Raw genomic sequence first — 18,624 nt, 5'->3', positions numbered from 1 at the left:
CCAAATAGAACAATTTGATTTTCAATACCGCTTTTCTCTTTTCTCCCCTCTTAGCTGCTCCAGGTTCTAGGTTCTCGTAGCCCGCACGCCTTTATCTTTAAAATATCTCCCCCTTATTCTCTTGCATCAGTATCGACACCAGGCACTAGTAACAAGCGCCAGAGCCACACTGCTATTACCGATACCTGTTTATATTGTATCGCACTGATTCTTTTGCGCTTCGTCTGCATCCGTTTGATTAGTTGCTGCTACACTACGCGCGTACAGTAACCAGTATATCTTTATTGTTTGTTTCTGTCTGGTAAGTACAAACACAAGTTTAAGAAAGCTTTAGACTCGCTTTTTGCGGCATGTCTTTGCACCTGGTTGATTTTCTGATTTGTTTTATGTCATTATATGGCGACCTATCATATAACTGCCGCGCCCGCCTTTTACAAACAAGTGCCAGTATATTTGCCAGCTAAATAAAACAACTTTATTCTTGCATTTATTATTTTTTATTTCTAACTATAGCTGCCGCCTTCGCTCTTTACATTAACCGTCAATTATCCGTATTCTGATGGAACAGGGCCACTTGTTTGTCTCACCAAACCACCACACATCTAACTTTCAACAGCACCAGCATTCCACGTACTTACCATCTATGAGCCACACAAACAGCAGCCATTCTCCAGCACAATCTCCTGGAAGTGCATCGTCACCCACATCGGCCATCATATCCAACAATAATAATAACCCCGATATTGGTATCAATCTGGGGTCGCAACAGCAATATCAGCAGCAGCAGTCTAGCTACAACGACTCCAACTCTTTGTCTCAGCAACATCAATACGCTCAGCTTCCTCCCACTTCCTCCCTACACAATCGGCGTACCCGCCTGCATTCTCTTCAAACGCACTCAACACAAGCCCTCAGCAGCAATACTCGGCCCACCAGGAAAACAATCAGCTCTATCAAGCCCCGTCGCAAATCCACAACCCTGCAGCACAGTACGTGTCGCACGACCAGCAGACATCGCTTGCGCCTCTTCAATTCGGCAACCTCGGAGTAATCGGCCAGCAGCGTCCAACGGGCAGCTTTCCTTACGAGTTTGACCCCAACGACAGCAACTGCCGCAACATTTATTCCGCCGCCGACATGGACTCGCCTCACCACGGGTCAGGTCAAGTTTCAAACTCAGGCTACATCAGGCATGGACCCAACAGCATTCTGGTATCAGCCGGGCATCCGCAGGCAGCTCTTGCATCTGTTCACTCGCAGCAACAGCATCAGCAGTCGCTTGATATGGCTGCTGCCGCCGCTGCCGCGAACTTAGCATTGCCGGTTGATATTAGCGGTGACCACGGCATTCAAGGCCAACACCAGCACCAGCAATGCACCACACTGTGCCAATTCCTGGTATGCATGCTTCTACGCCTCAGACGCCATTTGGAAGCTCGCCTTCAAACGGCCAGCCCATGTTTGGCGCCCTCAACTTCCAGGCCTCACAGCTGCAAGACTTTGACTCCTACACACGGCCCAAGCGCAACGGGCGTGTCACCAAGCCCAAGCGCACGCCGCGGCCCCCGAATGCCTTTATTCTCTACCGCAAAGCCAAGCAGGCCGAGGTCATTCGTGATAACCCCGGTGTCTCCAACAAAGACGTATCATGTATAATTGGCCAGATGTGGAAGTCTGAGGACCCACCATTCAGGATCAGTTTAGGGAGCAGGCCGAAATGGAGAAAAAAAAGCACAAGAGCTGCATCCAAACTACAAGTATCAGCCACGCAAGCCCAAGAACAAGCGCCTGCAGGAGGCCCAGGCGGCCGGCGTTGCTGCGTCCAACGGGTCTTTGGCATCTGGCCCGAGCCAAGATGGCAGCTTTGTATCTGGAACTGTCCCCATGGTTGGCTCATCCAGCGTGCTTTCCTCGGGAATCAAGGACTCGTCAATCTCAGGCAATGCCAGCGGGTCATTCCAGCCGTACTCCAAATACCATCTGATGATGCAGCCCGGACACGGCCAGCAGCAGTCGGCGCACTCGCAGACGCCCGCCTCCCAGCAGCATGTGCACGTTTCGCGCGGCGACGAGTACTATTACCGGGCGCTGATCAAATGGTTGATCCGCAGCAGCACGTAAATAGCAGTTTTGTTGGCGTAGCGCCGCAGCTTGACATCAAGCCTAATGGCTTTGTCAGTGGAATTCCCAACACGGCCTACTGGACGCCCAACACCCCCGGCGATGGACATTCCCCAACTCCATGTCCTCCGGAAATGTGTTCCATGGCGACCAGGCACCGCATATGCGTCCATTTGATTCATCTGTTGTCCAGCACCCGTCTGCCGGCCATGCAATGGGGGCATCGCCTGCACATATGCTCCATCCATTTGACCACCAACGCCAGGCACAAGCTCAGGCACAGGCCCAGCATCATCATCACCATCATCACCATCAGCAACAGCACCAGCAGATGCACGACAGCCGCGGACCTATGGACTACCCGGCTGGACAGCAGCAGCAATACCACCAGCACCACGGACATTCTCAGCAACACCAACAGCAGCAGGCCTCCCTTGGTGGCTATGTCAATGGTAGCCAGTCGTACCACCACTCGCAGCCAGGCATGGACAGCTTGGACGGTGCGCCAGTGACATCAACTGATTCGCAAGGACTCGGCCTGCTGTCTCCGCCTGCTGTTGCGTGGTCGGCAAACATGTGAATTTGAAAAAGGTGGTGTCAACAGCTCATTGCTATCTCTGTGGTCATGCCCAGCGCACACTTGACATTCTAAACTACTTTATTTTACTGGCATTTCTATTTGCATGTGTACAAAGACTTTTGACACTGCCATCCATCATGAAAACATTTACTTGGGACTTTCTTTTATCCATATTTTTCAATTTGTACTCTCCAATTTTTTTACCAATAGTTCCTTTTCTCAATTTTCATTAGCATACCAACATTGATTATCCACAGCGGCATTTAAAAAAGTATACTCTCATTGTCTTATAACAAGGGCTCGAGTCAAGATAAATATTGAAATTTAAATTTAAAGTTGAAGGCAAACTGAGCAACACAAAGCAGACGCTTGACTTTGCAAGGCAATATTGCAATCATTTGGCCAAGCGGGTCTTCCATTCCTTAATTTTATCGTCAAAGAACTTTTCGAGGCTGGTGGCGCATCTCCAATAACGCGTCCCCTCGCCATTGTAATTTTTGCAATTGGCAAAAATCTTGCGCGTGTCGTCGATAAATGACTCAAGAGTCGGATACTTGTTTTCGTCAGTATTAGTCTCCAGAGTCATCAGATCTACACAGAAAAGTTTGAAATTTGAGCCTTGAATCATTTTGAGTAACAAAAAGACTGACAATGACAACACAAACATTTGAAAATAAAAATATGCAATAAAAGTACTTACCCATCGGCTCTTTGACCACGACGTAGTAGTCGGGAACTTCTTGGCGGTCACTGGCTTTTGGAATGGCCAGGCTGAGGGGTGCACAAGCATCTCGCTCACCACATTGATCTGCCATGTTTTAGCTTGCTTCGGGCAAGCCTGCGACTGATTTCATCCATCTCAGGCGTCCAACCAGACTCGGCTACATGGAGAAGAAAAACAAGGCATCAGTTTATTAGAGCAAGCGTGCATTGCATTTATTTGTCTGGGCGTGGTGGCTAATTGCCAAAAGTGTAATATAATATTTAAAAAAATAAAAATAAACAAGTTTCCATTTACATTTTTTATCATGTCTGTGTGTCCAATAAAGAGAAAAAGACATTGGAATTTTTTTAAGAAAATGACCCGCATGCAATATGCACCATAGAGGTGCCATGCATATACCGGCATAAAAACACCACCAGACTAGCTCAATTGGACAATAATGGAAGGGACAAAAGAAACAAAGAGGCCAAACTGAAATGAAATGAGAAAAGTATGACCAAAAAGAAATAGAATGAACAAGGGATGACCTTCACGCAGGGGTAACAATATGTTATGACCCAATGACATTTAATTTTAGGGGGTGTATTGTGGAAATATAGAATGATTGACAGAAAATTGTATGAACATACAAACTTGATCACGCCAACGAACGAACCCAACGGGGGAAATAATGCGTGGAATCGAATGGCTTCAAATAAACGTATCTGTACAAAAATAGTGCTGGCAAACTTTGAAGATACAAAAAATAACAAGCTATTTGAACAAACAGCTTGCTGAAATATGCGGCGCTGCAATAAAAAAACTGCAATCAGAAATACTCATATAAAAAGCCACATTTATCGCTTTATATTTTTAGACCATTCACACTACATCCCCCCGCAAGCTTGCCGACTGCAGAAATAACAACTGAAGCGGATGCGGCAATGGAGTGAGAGCCAAGAAAAAACACACGATCCTGACAGTGCTTAAAAAAATAAGCAGATGAGCTCATGTGCACAAATATGCGCCGAGCCCTTGTGGTGTGTCCCACTGTCAAAGAGAAAAATCAGGAAAAGCGGAAAAGCAAAGAAAAAAGATATCGCCGCCCCCACGCCACAAGATATAAAAAATAATGATAGCATAGGCATCAACATAATAGTGTGCCCGCCAAATTGCTAGTGCAATAAAACAACAACTTACCAACACCAGGAATGCTGAACGGGTCAACTGCCGAAATCTCAGGGTTGTCTTTGAAGCATGTCAACCCAGGATAGACAATCTGTGATCTAGTCTTAGCTCGTATTTTCTCCAGCACAGCCTATACTCGACTCGTAATGCGTATTAATTTGCATGTTGTACATCGCAAATGAATAATGTTGTTTACAAAAACAAAGACAAAGAAAATTAGTTGTAATTAGCTCAGCACTTTTAGAATTGTGAATTTGACAAGGGTGGAATAAAATATAGCCGAACAATATACAGTATTGGCCGTACCAACATGAAAATATTTACGCAGTTATGATCACAAACAATAACCAAATAGGGTTGCCTCGGAAAACAGGTTGGCTGAGATGGTATGCTCCTGGAATAATCGACAGGGTATTATGAATTTCAAGGATGCAGGCGCGTTAGTTGCCTTGTGGTGTGTCTTTATTCTATCCCGAAATGCATTGCGAATTCGTGAGAATGCGCAGCAATAGCAAGAAATACAATTGTGCAAGAGCACATATGCAATTGTGCAATAATTGGAAATAAAACGGTGTGCGTATATAGCATACAATGGAAGTCGCATATATGCATGCAGGCGCCTGCTTGCAAAATATATCATGACAATTTTTAGCACTTTGTATTATAAATTTACAGAATGCAAAATATCAGATGATGGAACTCAGGAAAAAATTGTTTTGAATTTTGAATTTTCCATCTTTTAGTGATTGGCTCATTTGGTTTTGTTATTTCTTGGATTTTCGTTCATATCTCAGTAATGTAATTTCCTTCCTGCTTAAAGGGACAGAAAGCACAAACAAATTTTGCAACAGAGCGTCAAAGGTGGAGATAACAAAACTGGCGACAAGAATTGCAATATTGCGCAAATATGTAGATATGGCGTGCGATTCACGCAGTTTCTGCAATTTGGAACATGGGCAGAATAAGCAAATAACCCAAAGTTTGTAACGTTTGTAAACATTCTGTTGATAATCAAGCAATATTTCCACCCAGCTATTTTGCATAAAACAGAGATAAGTAAACAAAAATCACGTACCTCGCGCTGCTTGGCTAAAATCTCCTTGACCTTCAGGTACTCGACCTTTGGAACCATCGAGCACTACATAAGCGTAAAATAAATATTTGAAATTTGATGTTAGACATTTTGGATAGACACTCACAATTATTCTATATCTGCCAATATGGAAAAGAATGAATGCGACAGGGTAGAATTCACAAAATAAAGTTTGGTTGATGCCAACAACTAAAGAGCCGGGCAGACAATGTGACAACGGCAAAACTAAACCACACTCTTTCGTTCAGGCAAATTCATATTCATTGTGGTGTTTTTCAAGGTCGCACCTAGGATTTCAGCGGAGAATTTATTTATTCGAGCAAAGGATCAATCACGCAGCACACCCCCTACGATAACAGGCAGGCTGCGCAGGGCGGGTGCAGACACAAAAATATTGACATTGGTCAATTAAATTCTGCAAAATAAATAATTTTCCCAGGCACAAAGTTGTTATACCTACATGCCAGTATACATATCGATGCAATGCCTGCACTCATATGCATGTAAACAAATTTTGCAGCATATTCAACATGCGCCGGGGAATATAAAAAATAGGCAAATTTGACAAAACAATAAAATTCGAATCACAAACCCAAAGGGGTCATTGTTTTCAATAAGCAAAAACATACCTGCATCAGTGTGCCACCCTCATAGTCCTTTATATATCCCATCCACAAGCGCTTATCGAATGTGACCTCCTTGGTAAATCCCTATTGCACATGTCATTTAATTGTTATTTTACCCACATAAACAAATAAAACATTGATTTTTGTATTAGCGAGACATAAAACACAAAAGGATCATGTTGCATACAATTAACAATGGCATAGAATAGTTTATAGACTTGCCTGCTTTTGAAAATACCCAATGGCGTAGTTGTCGGCATAAGTTAAGAAGTGACTGGCCTGAGTGTTGGCCGAGATATAATCCTTCAAATTGTTCATGAGGAACGAGCCGTATCCCTACAAAAGCAATTATAAACTTGAAATGCGATTTAGATATTATGTACAATAATGCGAATATCACGGCAAGTCGATCACTGTAATTAATGCAATTATGCCTTACCTTCACTTGCTCTGATGACGACACGGCACAAAAAACAATCTCCGCAAACTCCCTCTGCTCAAAAAGCCTGAATGTAATGCCGCCAACCACATGGCCGTTCGCCTTGACGATAGCCAAGCTCGAGTGGTTTCTGTCATATACTAGTCTGGCGATATACTCCTTTGGCATTTTGGGCAATTGCTTCTGGAAGATATTTTTCAGCTCTGTCAGCCGCCGCATCGACTCGTCCTGGCTGTCATTGTACACCACTTCGAAACGAATCAGACCTTGTTGTTGCTCCATTGCTGCCGTTTTTTCCTCGCCCTTGGACGGAACCTGCTCATCGTCATCCTCTTCTTCTTCATCACCGAGAATGTCACCGTCGTCTTTAATCTCGCCATCGTCAATGTCTACCTCTCCGTCGTCGCTACGAGGTCGCTTGCGACTGCCGCCGTTGGCTGGCACACCGTGCGCATCGCCATCCCGCGTTGCGTTCTGCCGGGACTCGTACTTTTCTCCGTATGTGTTCATTTGGCGTGCGTGTAATTTTTTGCGATGTGTGCGTGGATCAATAGAATCGTATTTTTGTGAGTGAAAAATAAGGTGTGTATATTTTGACAAAGACAAGGAAATATTAAATGCATGCACCCTAAAAACGCTTGTGCAAAACTCGACATTTTTGCAAGTATTTATCGCTTTATGCAATATTGTCACGTGAATACAACACTGCGAAAAAACGAAATTGGACAGACGCATATTGCCATTTTTTCATGGAAGAAAGTTTTATTGTTAATCAATGCAATCAGCTGAGCTGATTCTTCAGGTCTTCCAGGTCGACCACGTCAATCTGTGCGACAATTGCTTGAAACCTCTCGGGGCCGTTCAGCCGTTCACATTCTGCTATGCTCTGAGCCAAAACCTCCTTGATATCGAATTTGTGCGCGGGATCGCTGGATAACATCTTCTGGCGCCTTTGGTTCTCGGCCACCATGACCTCACCATAGCCTTCCGGCATATCGTCGTCAACGTCTGAAAAGTACACCAGCGACGAGCCAGTGTCGGAAATAATGTCGTTCCAGATTGGCACCATTGACGGCAGATTCTTCAAAATACCATCATTGGTGGTCGCGATGGCTACAGCCAGGCTGATAGCATAGAGTCGGCGTTGAGTGATCTGGCCAACATCGTCGTACAGATCGATCCAGTTTTCAGTAAACGTGCTGCTCAGAGAAGCGTCCTGGGAAGCCAAAAACTCGCCAAACAGAGCAGGATAATGGACGGCCAATCTCGACATAAACACAGCATGGTATATCAATAGCTGCGCAGTTTCCCTTTTGTCCACGATACGCGTAAACGCAGTCCACAAAAGATTCGACTGTGTCAGCGGCTGCGCGCAGGCCTCCATTGGTACGCACTGCACAATGACATGCAGCGTCGTGTAACCAGCAGCTATGGCGCGAGCCGCCAATTTATTGTCAGAAACCAGGTCGTTAAGCGCGCAGAGAAGCATCAAGCCGCTTTCTGCAAATATCCCAGCACCGTCGATTAGCACGTAGCTCTCGATGATCTTTAGGATCTTTCTGAGTGTCTCTGTACCATACTGCAGAAGACTAGGAATATTTTGCAGCAGCGCCATTATGCTGGGATCCAAGGCAGACGCGTTGCGCACAAGTGCCAGCCACAGCTCCAAGCCATCCTCGATCAGATACACGTGCGCTGGATCGTTCAGATCAATGCTGTGCTGGACCAGGGGCGCGATAAACTGCTGCAGAACCACAGACTGCGCGCCAAGTGCCTCGACCAGCTTGGTGACTAGGCTCAGTATCGTGGTCTGGTACAGATTCTCTTGCGCGGCGCTCTGCCACAGCGGCGGAATCAGCTTGACGATGTTCTCAGCAAACGGCACAATTTCGCGCTGCATGCGGCATACCAGGGTGCTCAAGAAGTTGACGATCCGCATCCGGCTCTCGGCCATGTTAACATCACCCAGGACACTGGTGATACTCTCGATGCTGGCCTCCAAATACGGGGCAAATTGCTCTGCGTTAAAGTCCCAGTCATCGACGCAGAGCAGAAGGCTGCCCAGCGCCTCCATCCGCACAATCAGCGGCTCGCCGCGCTGGGCCAGCTGCAGCAAGACCGAGTATGCGTACCCGCGCTCTTCAACAGGGAGCTTGACAGGAACCCACTTTCCAATGAGCCAGGCAATACGCCACTTGACCACGCCCATGGGCGAATCGATCACTGGATGCTCCTTGAGCCACTGGCAAAAGTCCATCCCGTCGTAAATCTGGTTGGCGCACAAGCCAAGTGCTGAGTACAATCCCTCGCGTTGGTAAAAGGCAGCATCCGTGTTTGCCACAATAACGCCCTGCTGAAGCATATTGACGAGCTCTGGCACCATCAACGAGCGATTCTGGTCGACGATATCTACAAACAGACGCTCTGCGCTACGGCGCACATCAAACGCCCAGTAGTCCGAGTCCTCCTCGACCAGCCACGCCTCGGGGTCGTCCTCCCACTTTTCCAGATCCCTGGCCTTGAGCGGAATATAAAAGTTGATCAGCGTCACGGCCATCTGGGTGATAAACGCAGGCACCAGGATATCATTGTCTATGACCTGCCTGCAGCGCTTGACCGCGCTATCCTTATCTTCGACGCCTTCATCAATGACATAGAAAAAATTTTTGACCACATTCTTGTATAGCTCCAGGCCCTGGATCAGCAATGGCTCGAGGGTCAGCTCCTGTGCGCTGTCAGGATCGGTAGGCGACGAGATCATTTTGGGCGCCTCGCTTTGGATCTGTGCCCAGTACCACGCTAACATCGGTTTGACGCAGCTCATGGTAATAAAGCGCAAGGCATGGTATTTTTGGAACTCCAAGTACAGCTTGCCGTATAGCAACACGATCTTCCGCAGCACCAGGCCATCTGCAGAGTCGCGGTGTTCGGCTGACAGGTCGGCAAATAGTTTGTAAAACGCAGCCTGGTGCCCAGCAGTCGCCATATAGAATTCCTGTGCGGCAGGGTCCGCCTCCTCGATCTTCTCGTACCCGAATACCAGCAGCCGGCGCAGTGTCTTGATGCACAGTCTGATAGACTTTAACAACGCGTGCAATTCGCTACCGTTGCCCGCCCGCAAAACTTCGTTAAACTGTCTGATACGTTCGGCATAGATCGGCGCCACAATGCAGAACACCATCGGCGTGAGTCGCCTGAACGCCTGCCGCTCGGCTGCCAGTGTCCGCTGGCACAGCGTCTTGATGAATAGATGTAGCGTGTATAGTGCATTATGCTCTGTCACATAGCCGCGGGCGGCCGATCCGCTGTCAACAGCAATGTGCTTGATTCGGGCCATCAGCACATCGATAAACTCTGGCCACACTCTCGGAAACTCCCAGCGCGCGATGCGCGATATGGTCACACAGTACTGCACAGCAATCTGCGGGTTTTCTTCATCCAAAACATCGAGAAGGCGCGGGCGCACTAGCTCCTTTTCTTCAATTTGGATGGCGTGCTGCGCAGTCTTTTTCCAATACTTTTCGACACCGTTCTTTAGGTTGATGATGGCCAGCCAGCGCACTTGCATGGGCAACGATCGATCGGCGAAAATATCCTATACGAGTATGAAAAAATACTTGGTAAAATACACTTGGTAAGACTATGTATGATTGTGCCTGTGGTCTGCCTTCTTTTTCTGCTGACTCGGACTCTTCACAGAGTAAGGTGCACTTACAAATAGTGTAGCGTAGAACATTGGTTTTGTTTCCCACCTACCGAGACTCTGCTCGGCCTGGGCCACTTGCGTCGGGTCCTGGGAGGATGCCTGCTCAATCATGGCGATGACTGCCTGTTTGTTGTGCATCGTCATGGTCGTATGTTATTGTCACCGGTACAAACCAAAGAGGCGGGAAAAGGTCCACTGAATTATGGCCGGAATGCGGTAAAAAAAATGAAAAAATTCTATTAAAAAACCAAATGGCAAACAAAAGAGAAGAAAAACAGAGGCGAAAGATTTGCTGTTGGGTTTGTGAGTGGTATGGTGTGCTATAATATGCTATGCAGTGGTCAAAAATGGGAAGCAAAGGCTCGTGGCGGGTGGCTCGACTTCAAAAAGGGCATTTAAAATTTACAGACTGCTTGAAATGGGACGGTGATCTCCGTCTATGAACCTCTTATTATTTTTCTTGGTCAAAACAAATAATAACAGCAGACCCGAAATGATACAAGTAATAATAATAACAATGGCTTATAAATGTGGTGTTGGGTGTTTTGATTCAAAGAAATGAGGCGTAAACTGGCTATTAGAAGGCAGAAAGCATCACTGCGATGGCACCGGACGCGGCAACCAGCTGGGTCAGACCAAAGAGGGGCTTGGCGTTGGTGGAGGCCGAAGAAGATGAGGACGAGGACTTCTTGCTGGAGCTCGACGAACCGCTCTTGCTATCAGAGTCATCCTCATCAGAGCTGGAGTCAATAGTATCATCATCATAAGGAGTCAGGGGCGCGGCAATATTGCCCATATCGTCCTTCTGGGTGAGGCATACATCGGTGTCGCTCTGCTTGGGCGACTTGATGGTGGTAGTCTCGATGCCATCAATTGTGCACTGCAGGTACCGAGTGTTAATGTAGTTCTGGTTGATAGCCCATGCGGAGCGCTCAACAGCCGAGCACGCGACATAGTTACCATAACCGCCCTTGCTCGTGTTGGAGGAGATCTCGTTACAACTGGTCAGACCGCAGATGTTTCCGATAGCCTCGCCGAGAACCTTGCCCTCGGTGGTGGACAGCTCGGTGCTCTTGAGCGTGCAGCCCAGAGAGTCCATCATGCACTTGCAGCGGGCAGCTGACGGCGTGGGAGGGAGCACATCAGACTTTACTTCCCATATGTCGCTGACCTTGGGGCAGATACTGTCCTTGCCTCCGGGCTTGTAGTCAGACATCTTAACGCCCTTGGTCGAGAGACCGGAGTAGACTTTCTTCAGGTTGTCATAGTCCTCGGTCTTCTCAACCTTGGAGCTGCCGTAGGACACCTTGACAATACCATACTCGTTGTCTTCTTCGGTAAACTCGTACATAATGCCACCCGAGAAAACGCTGTTCATGTCGGATCCGTACAGCGACTTGACGTCGGGGAAGGTGCGAGGGCGTATCTTGTTGCAGCCAAACTCGGTCAACAGCGACGGGATCTTGTAATCGGTCATGTTCTTGGTAACGTCTGCGAAGCCAGAGGTCTTGAAGTCAGTCTCGTCGCCACACCAGCGGTAGATGTTAATCCCATAGAAGTCAACGCGGGTCTCCTCGCTCCCACAGTTAAAGTAGTTGATCAGATTCATGCGGATGTCCATGTCGTCATTGTCGGCGTAGCCGACAGGGGTCTTCAGTCCCTTGGCCTTCAAGTATGCCTTCATGTCGCGAACGGCAGCCTTCACGAACGCAGCCGACGACGTGGTGTCCTTGTCGTTGGCCACCTCGTTTCCGGCAATCCAGGCAGCCAGATTGTCATACTTGGAGAAGGCATCGACCTTGGCTGCCCAGTGGCCCATCGTGTCGTGGTCCCAGTAGGGGTCGAGACGGTTGATCGAGTACTTTGGTGACGGCATGTCAAGCAACAGGTAGATTCCGGCGTCGGAGAGCAGCTTCATGCACGTATCATGGTTCTTGTTGTAGTCAACTTCGTAGACGCGGATGGAGTTGATGCCCAGGTCCTTGAACAGCTCAACGTCGCGCTTGCAGCCGACGGTATCGGCAAGGGGGTCGGGGTTGTCGCCCTTGAGGCCCGTACGCGGCTGGTAGGCGATACCCTTGAAGTAGAACTGCTCCCCCGTCTTCTCGTTGAAGAACTTGCTGCCCTTGATGATGATGGGGTCGATGGCGAGTGCTGTTGTGGCCGCGCACAGCGCGCCAATACTGGCAGTCGCGAAAAGGGAGATTCTCATAGTCCGGCTACTCTTTTCGGTGTAAATTAGAAGAAGGGATTAAAGGGCGGATAGGTGATGGTGGGTGCTAATACGGATAAAGGTGATAAATATAATAGGCAAGGAGGAAAGAAGAAAAGAGATGGGAAAAGCAAAGATGTGTTTCTCACATTTTCATAGTGCATTTTTTCCCTCACTCAAAACAAAGAAATAAAAATAAATAATCTACTGTGCGCAAACAAAGGCATAGACACTCACTTGTCCAGTCTCAATCCTAGAAGCATTCTATGGAAAATCCCTCAGTTCGTTCGCATGTCCACGCTTGACTCGATTTTGGGGAGGCCGCGCATGCTTTGGCCCTTGCGTTCATACAAAGCATGATGTCAGAGTATCGGAATAGTGCGGGCTTTTCGGTCTTGATGCAGCATCGTTTGGTCCACATCATGCTTTCTGACCTTATCTGCACCTTGCCAAAAAAGCGCTGGAAACGTCCAAAGGAATGGAAATGCAACGTTTGACCACATGGCCGGTGTTGCAGAAATAATAATTTTTTAAAAATCTGTTTGCTTTTGCTTTTTTCTTTTTGCGCAAAATAAAAATAAAATCATAATAACAGGGCGGCCTGTTGTGCCCAATCTTTTGGACGCACTTTCTTATTTTTCCTAATGTCAAGGAAGACTCTAAGAATAAACGCCGCAAATAATAGTAGCGCAAGTAGCGAGGTATATCGGAAAATATAAAATTAGCCAAGACATGTGTTGGATTAACTGACATTAAGCATGTCATTATTTTGCACCAGTACCAGAATAACCAAAACATACTTTCCACGGGTGAACAGCCAAGCACAACTCTGTTTTTAGAAAACCACACGTTGTACTTAAGGGCGATTGCCCAAAAACAGAAGTAGAATGCCTGTAACCAGATACCAGTCGACTCTATTCAAATAAGCGTGTCCCTCGTCAGAAGAAAACCAGCACACTCGCTTCCCTGCTGCACCTCATTTATTTATTTGTTTTTTCTAGTGGAACTTGAAAAGAAACATTTGCTAGCAGGCTCCAACACCAAATTTCAAACTGGCGAGCTACTCACCATGTGCTTTTCGGAATGGCTTTGCCGCCGCAAACAATAAAAAAGAGCGCAGTTGTCGTAAGGTTAATTTTTGCGCAAGCGTGATTCAATCGATCGGCGTGAAAATTATGTTTTGGGCTCCAAATTAAATTTAGCCGTTCCTTTTTGAACGCTTGCAATTTCGACTGGCAACCCACAGCCCATCATGTTATCCCCCCCCCCCACGTGCCATCCAATTGGCCGGCGGCGACTGTTATCTCTTGGCCCCACCTGTGCACCTTTCCCCCCAAAAATAAAAATTTTTAACACTGCCGATACATCACATCCCGTAGGCTCGGGATACTGCCAGTAGTTCAAATCCTTTTTAAAATTGAACGTGCCAGCAAAAAAATTTGTTGGATTTTTGTCGATTAAAATAGTGGTTGACCCAGCCACACCACTATTCACTTTCCGTGCTAATCTCTTGGCAACATCCGGCGGGCAATATCACCAAGCAGATTGTGCTTTTTATGCGATAAAACTAAATTTAGCGATCAAAAAAAACCGTGGTAAAAAATTTGTCTTCATGCTGGATAGCCCGTCAGTGAGTGGCACTTTGGTATTCTGTTGTCCTCCTCTTGCTTCTTGTCTTCGCTGAATGTATAATGTGACTGCTGCTGTACCTTTCTTATACTCTTTTTTTACTATTTGCTATACACAACGAGCAGTTTTTTCTGTATCCATATTGGTTCGTCTGCTACTAAGATCAAATCACCGTCACTTTATCAGCACCATCCATTATCTCGCTTTTTTTCCATAACAAGAGAAAATATAAACTTTTCTAGTCACATTCACTCGGGCTTCTTTTTGAAGTTTTTTTACTTGGCTTCTCTCTTCTTTGTCCAATTCGCCAGCTGCATTCCACCACCACCCTCTATCTCTTTTTCTCCCCATTGAATTCATAGCACTCACAAACAGACTACAGAAATGTCGAGCAACTCTATCCGCATTCTCGCAGGCAACTCGCACCCGGCTCTGGCCAAGCTCATTGCAAAGTAAGCAAACATGTCTCAACACGCAACATAAAACACATGCGCACACCAGCTATACGTAGAACAATAGCACGCATGCACCCCTTGCTACTTTTTATTTGTGCAAAAAAAGTAGCAAAAAAAAGAAGGGTGTGCGAAAAGATGGGCCGCTTTACCCCGGTTTCATCTGTGTATTTGTATTGCGTTTCCAGCGCTTAATCCCGCTCTGGGCACTATTTTCTGACAACTAGCCACGTCCACTCATTCTAAAAAACTCACGCCCATTGATTTTTTGTGTTTCCCTTTTCTTGTATGCTCTAGGCGCCTCGGTACCGATTTGGCCAACGTCACAGTTTCAAAGTACTCGAATCAGGAGACCGCAGTCACCATTGGCGAGTCCGTGCGCGATGAGGACGTTTTCATTATTCAATCTGGATGTGGTGAAATTAACGACCACCTGATGGAGCTGCTTATTATGATCAACGCGTGCAAAACAGCCTCGGCCCGCCGGATCACCGCCGTTCTCCCGTGCTTCCCATACGCGCGCCAAGACAAGAAGGACAAGTCGCGCGCGCCCATTTCCGCCAAGCTGGTAGCCAACATGCTGACTGTCGCCGGTGCCGACCACGTCATCACGATGGATCTTCACGCCAGCCAGATCCAGGGCTTCTTCGACCGTCCTGTCGATAACCTGTATGGCGAGCCCTCGGTTCTGCGGTATATTCGCGAGAACATTCCCGACTGGAAGAACGCCATCATTGTTTCTCCTGATGCTGGCGGTGCCAAACGCGCTACGTCGATCGCTGACTACCTTGACCTGGATTTTGCTCTGATCCACAAGGAGCGCAAGAAGGCCAATGAGGTCTCGCGAATGGTTCTTGTCGGTGATGTCAAGGATAAGGTCGCCATTCTTGTCGACGACATGGCTGATACCTGCGGCACCCTCGGTTTGGCTGCAAAGACGCTGATGGAAAACGGCGCTTCTGCCGTCTATGCCATTGTAATTCACGGCGTGCTTTCGGGAAAGGCCCTCGATGTCATTAACGACAGCTTGCTCACCCGCGTTGTCGTTACCAACACTATCCCTCATGCCGAGAAGAAGAAGCTGTGCCCCAAGCTTGACACCATTGATGTCAGCGCTGTGCTTGCTGAGGCTATTCGTCGTACTCACAACGGAGAGTCAGTTTCTTATTTGTTTGGTCATGCCACTATTTAATTGCTTTTAAAAATTGTTTAGCGTAACTGCTTCTGTCTCGTAAATAATATATCACAATCAACATAGAATGATATTGTTTTGAGTAACCAAGATTGGAAGTGTGCATTGTGCGAGTATTTTGTGTGCATACCATCATATGGGAATCAATTGAAAAAAGCTAACTAATACTAAATAGATATTGGTTACTTGAAGTGCCTTGATGCCAAAAAGCTATGATTTGTACAACAACCCAAATATAAGTATAACCCACAGATACGGGATGCATCTGTGACATGCTTTTTTGTTTGGAGAATTGTTAATAATAACATAAGCGAGCCCGCTGCAGTGTCCGCACATATTAATTGATGTTCGCACTACTTCTTGCATCTGGCTTTTGGAGGGACATTGTCATGTCTGTTTTTTTTTTAAAAAAAGGATCCTAACCGTTGTGTTTTATGCGAGTGACGGCATAGAATTCCGTCTTCATGTACTGAAGCGTCTCGGGCAGCAAGCATCCAAGGGACGCATTGTGCGCTCACCAACCATAACTTTGTTGCATTCTTTGTTCGGAGACCAAACGGTGGTTATATTGTTTGTATGTAGAATTGGTAGGAATACAATAGTATATTGAAGGTATTCCCAGTGACAATGTTGTTTTGTGGTATTGGTTCTGATGAGCTTAGACAAACAGCAAACTACAGATGCGGGTATAAGTAGCAAAGACCCAATTGATGGGCACTGTTGCAAATATCAATACAATATAACGCAGATGCTACAGAGCATCCAAAGCAGTTTTAAGTTGTGTGGAAACCCCGTTATGTAACAAAACTGGCGCAGGTGCGGCGTCTGCCCTGCTGGGCCTTCAATATTGCATTAAACAAAAAACCTTAGCCAGTTCGGCCATTAAAAACCCCAGTAATGATGGCATACTGCAGAAAGTATTATCATAAAGCAGCATATCAGAAGTCAGCAATTAGCTTGACAAACAGGAATACAAGCTTCTTTGGCTCAGTTGGTAGAGCGTAGGTCTCATAATCCTAAGGTCGTGAGTTCGATCCTCACAGGAAGCATTACTTTTGCTTTTTTGCCGCCATCTGGAAAATTGGAATGGGGTTTTCAGGCAGCTGCAATTCGTTTTTTCCCACTCGCACGGCTACTATGCCATCGTAGCGCATGGGCGTTACTCTTCTTGCTGCACATCCGCCACATGTCTTTTTTAAAGTGCTTTTGGTGTTATTGCTGTGTACTCCCCTGTTTGTTAACTAGTTTTATATTAATAAACATCACCTTTACAACTCAATTTTATTCTGTAGCTAGTTTAGGTGTAGATATTTAAATGAAACATAATTTTAAAGTAGGCGACAATTCCTTTGTTTCTTTTCATACAACACTAATAATAACAAAATAAAAGGCTAAAATATATGTAGTAATCACCAGAATAGATGAGTCCAATTAATCTTTATTAAAACTGAAGAAACCTCCTATTGAGCCTTCTGTAGTGAGGAATTTTGCTGGTTATAATAAATATTAATCTGAATGAAACTACGAGAAGAGCTAAGGAGTTCACTATCCGGAATTCGCTGTACGCGTGAAATATCATAAACATATTTCACGCGTCTGCGCTGTCACGTGACTCAGCCCTCATTTCTGATGTCACACCTTCCCTGCTGCCATTTTATAGACAGCTATAAAACCCTGGCCGATTCTGCATTAATGCCTGCTCAGCATCGACTTAGCTCGCGAGGTCTCGGCTCAGCTGAGCTTATGTAGTGATTCTCACCACAATATACATTATTAAAGAAATTATTTTATGCCTGCCATCACCCTGGGTTTGTTCCTTCACATATACTCTGTGCAGCACATGCTTGAAATATCTTTAATACAAATATATTGCTTAACAATATCATAGTTGGTTGTTGCAAAGATATTCAAATTTATTAAGCTGTCAAGCCAGCCAGCATCCAGATCATTATCAACGGTAGTCACATTTATACCATTGGTCATCGTGAGCTGTGATTTCACATTGCCATCTGAAAAGACTATTTTTAACATATCAATAGATTTTGTATTATACCAAATTCCCAAAATCCCTTGCGGGAAGCCTCCTATAGAATCTTCCTTAATTGCCATTTTATAGGCAATATAAAACTCCTCAAATGCTACTGTATTAATGTCTATTAGGCATTAATACAGTATTTTAACGAGTGAATTAAATAACTAGACTAAATTTATATTCTGTAAAACCTAAGAAAAGGAGAAAGGAGAAATATATTTTGTTGTGTTTCTGTGGCCTTCGTCTCTTTTGTAGATCGGCAGCTAGCTGAAATACAAATTTGGCCACAAAGAAAAGAGGGCCAACACCTTCTAACACTGGTGATGGACCATGGCCAGATGCCAGAGTTTGAATTGCCTGACAACTTGCTTACTGACATGACCAGACACTTTTCACAGTTGGTCAAAAGCATGGTGTTCAATCAGGGTTTATAGCCATTTAATAAAAATATTGATCATGTTGGACTATCTTTACAATTATATAGCACCCATAAAGCTTTAGACATGGATGAGTCAAGTAATATACTTTGTAACTTTGTGTATAGGAATACTTGCTGTAATGATGTCTTATTAGAAATAAATGTATTTTCTTTGCCCAAGTTATTTATAAAATAGATGGCTTTTATTAAAAAATAGCCTTTGTCACACTGAA

At 45.8% G+C, this 18,624-nt stretch overlaps 6 protein-coding genes and 1 non-coding gene across 7 annotated transcripts; 3 read left to right on the top strand and 4 right to left on the bottom strand.

Moving 5' to 3' along the window:
- Positions 1–1,212: 1,212 nt before the first annotated feature.
- On the top strand, positions 1,213–2,869 carry BX661DRAFT_64926 (uncharacterized protein). The gene has a single exon (XM_051539366.1). The coding sequence runs from the start codon at positions 1,374–1,376 to the stop codon at positions 2,631–2,633; it is 1,260 nt and encodes a 419-aa protein (XP_051394144.1). The 5' UTR covers positions 1,213–1,373; the 3' UTR covers positions 2,634–2,869.
- A 226-nt stretch (positions 2,870–3,095) lies between these two features.
- On the bottom strand, positions 3,096–7,260 carry BX661DRAFT_193034 (uncharacterized protein; the record flags this gene model as incomplete). The annotated part of the gene is made up of 8 exons (XM_051537749.1): positions 3,096–3,292; positions 3,402–3,472; positions 3,501–3,582; positions 4,605–4,722; positions 5,668–5,730; positions 6,315–6,395; positions 6,534–6,647; positions 6,751–7,260. The coding sequence occupies 8 exons, from the start codon at positions 7,258–7,260 to the stop codon at positions 3,096–3,098; spliced, it is 1,236 nt and encodes a 411-aa protein (XP_051394143.1).
- Positions 7,261–7,348: 88 nt separating this feature from the next.
- BX661DRAFT_203377 (armadillo-type protein) lies at positions 7,349–10,782 on the bottom strand. Its single transcript, XM_051538527.1, has 2 exons — positions 10,466–10,782; positions 7,349–10,345 (listed from the first exon to the last, which is right to left on the bottom strand). The coding sequence occupies exons 1-2, from the start codon at positions 10,598–10,600 to the stop codon at positions 7,532–7,534; spliced, it is 2,949 nt and encodes a 982-aa protein (XP_051394142.1). The 5' UTR covers positions 10,601–10,782; the 3' UTR covers positions 7,349–7,531.
- Positions 10,783–11,357: 575 nt separating this feature from the next.
- Positions 11,358–12,644, bottom strand: BX661DRAFT_132399 (Glucanosyltransferase-domain-containing protein; the record flags this gene model as incomplete). The annotated part of the gene is made up of 1 exon (XM_051532596.1): positions 11,358–12,644. A coding segment is annotated over one exon (1,287 nt), but the record flags the coding sequence as incomplete, so codon positions are not given.
- Positions 12,645–13,208: 564 nt separating this feature from the next.
- BX661DRAFT_177473 (uncharacterized protein) lies at positions 13,209–13,800 on the bottom strand (the record flags this gene model as incomplete). The annotated part of the gene is made up of 1 exon (XM_051534645.1): positions 13,209–13,800. A coding segment is annotated over exon 1 (258 nt), but the record flags the coding sequence as incomplete, so codon positions are not given.
- Positions 13,801–14,345: 545 nt separating this feature from the next.
- BX661DRAFT_177471 (ribose-phosphate pyrophosphokinase 3) lies at positions 14,346–16,003 on the top strand. Its single transcript, XM_051534644.1, has 2 exons — positions 14,346–14,749; positions 15,047–16,003. Exons 1-2 carry the CDS (start codon positions 14,682–14,684, stop codon positions 15,939–15,941), a joined length of 963 nt encoding a protein of 320 aa, XP_051394139.1. The 5' UTR covers positions 14,346–14,681; the 3' UTR covers positions 15,942–16,003.
- Positions 16,004–16,917: 914 nt separating this feature from the next.
- On the top strand, positions 16,918–16,990 carry BX661DRAFT_t20. The gene has a single exon. It is a non-coding gene; the product is annotated as a tRNA-Met (tRNA).
- The last annotated feature ends 1,634 nt before the right edge of the window (positions 16,991–18,624 follow it).

Source organism: Kickxella alabastrina, assembly GCF_025024165.1.
Source record: "Kickxella alabastrina strain RSA 675 chromosome Unknown BX661scaffold_3, whole genome shotgun sequence".
Classification (NCBI taxonomy): Eukaryota; Fungi; Kickxellomycota; class Kickxellomycetes; order Kickxellales; family Kickxellaceae; genus Kickxella; species Kickxella alabastrina.
This window is presented reverse-complemented; position numbering and strand designations above follow the sequence as displayed.

What these genes read in the sequence shown, in the direction of transcription:
- BX661DRAFT_64926 (XM_051539366.1), top strand. Translation starts at nt 1,374, where the DNA reads ATGCACCACACTGTGCCAATTCCTGGTATGCATGCTTCTACGCCTCAG.
- BX661DRAFT_177471 (XM_051534644.1), top strand. Translation starts at nt 14,682, where the DNA reads ATGTCGAGCAACTCTATCCGCATTCTCGCAGGCAACTCGCACCCGGCT. An exon ending in CTGGCCAAGCTCATTGCAAA is followed by an intron (nt 14,750 to 15,046) that starts GTAAGCAAACAT and finishes TGTATGCTCTAG; the next exon opens with GCGCCTCGGTACCGATTTGG.
- BX661DRAFT_203377 (XM_051538527.1), bottom strand. Translation starts at nt 10,600, where the DNA reads ATGACGATGCACAACAAACAGGCAGTCATCGCCATGATTGAGCAGGCA. An exon ending in TGTTCTACGCTACACTATTT is followed by an intron (nt 10,346 to 10,465) that starts GTAAGTGCACCT and finishes ATACTCGTATAG; the next exon opens with GATATTTTCGCCGATCGATC.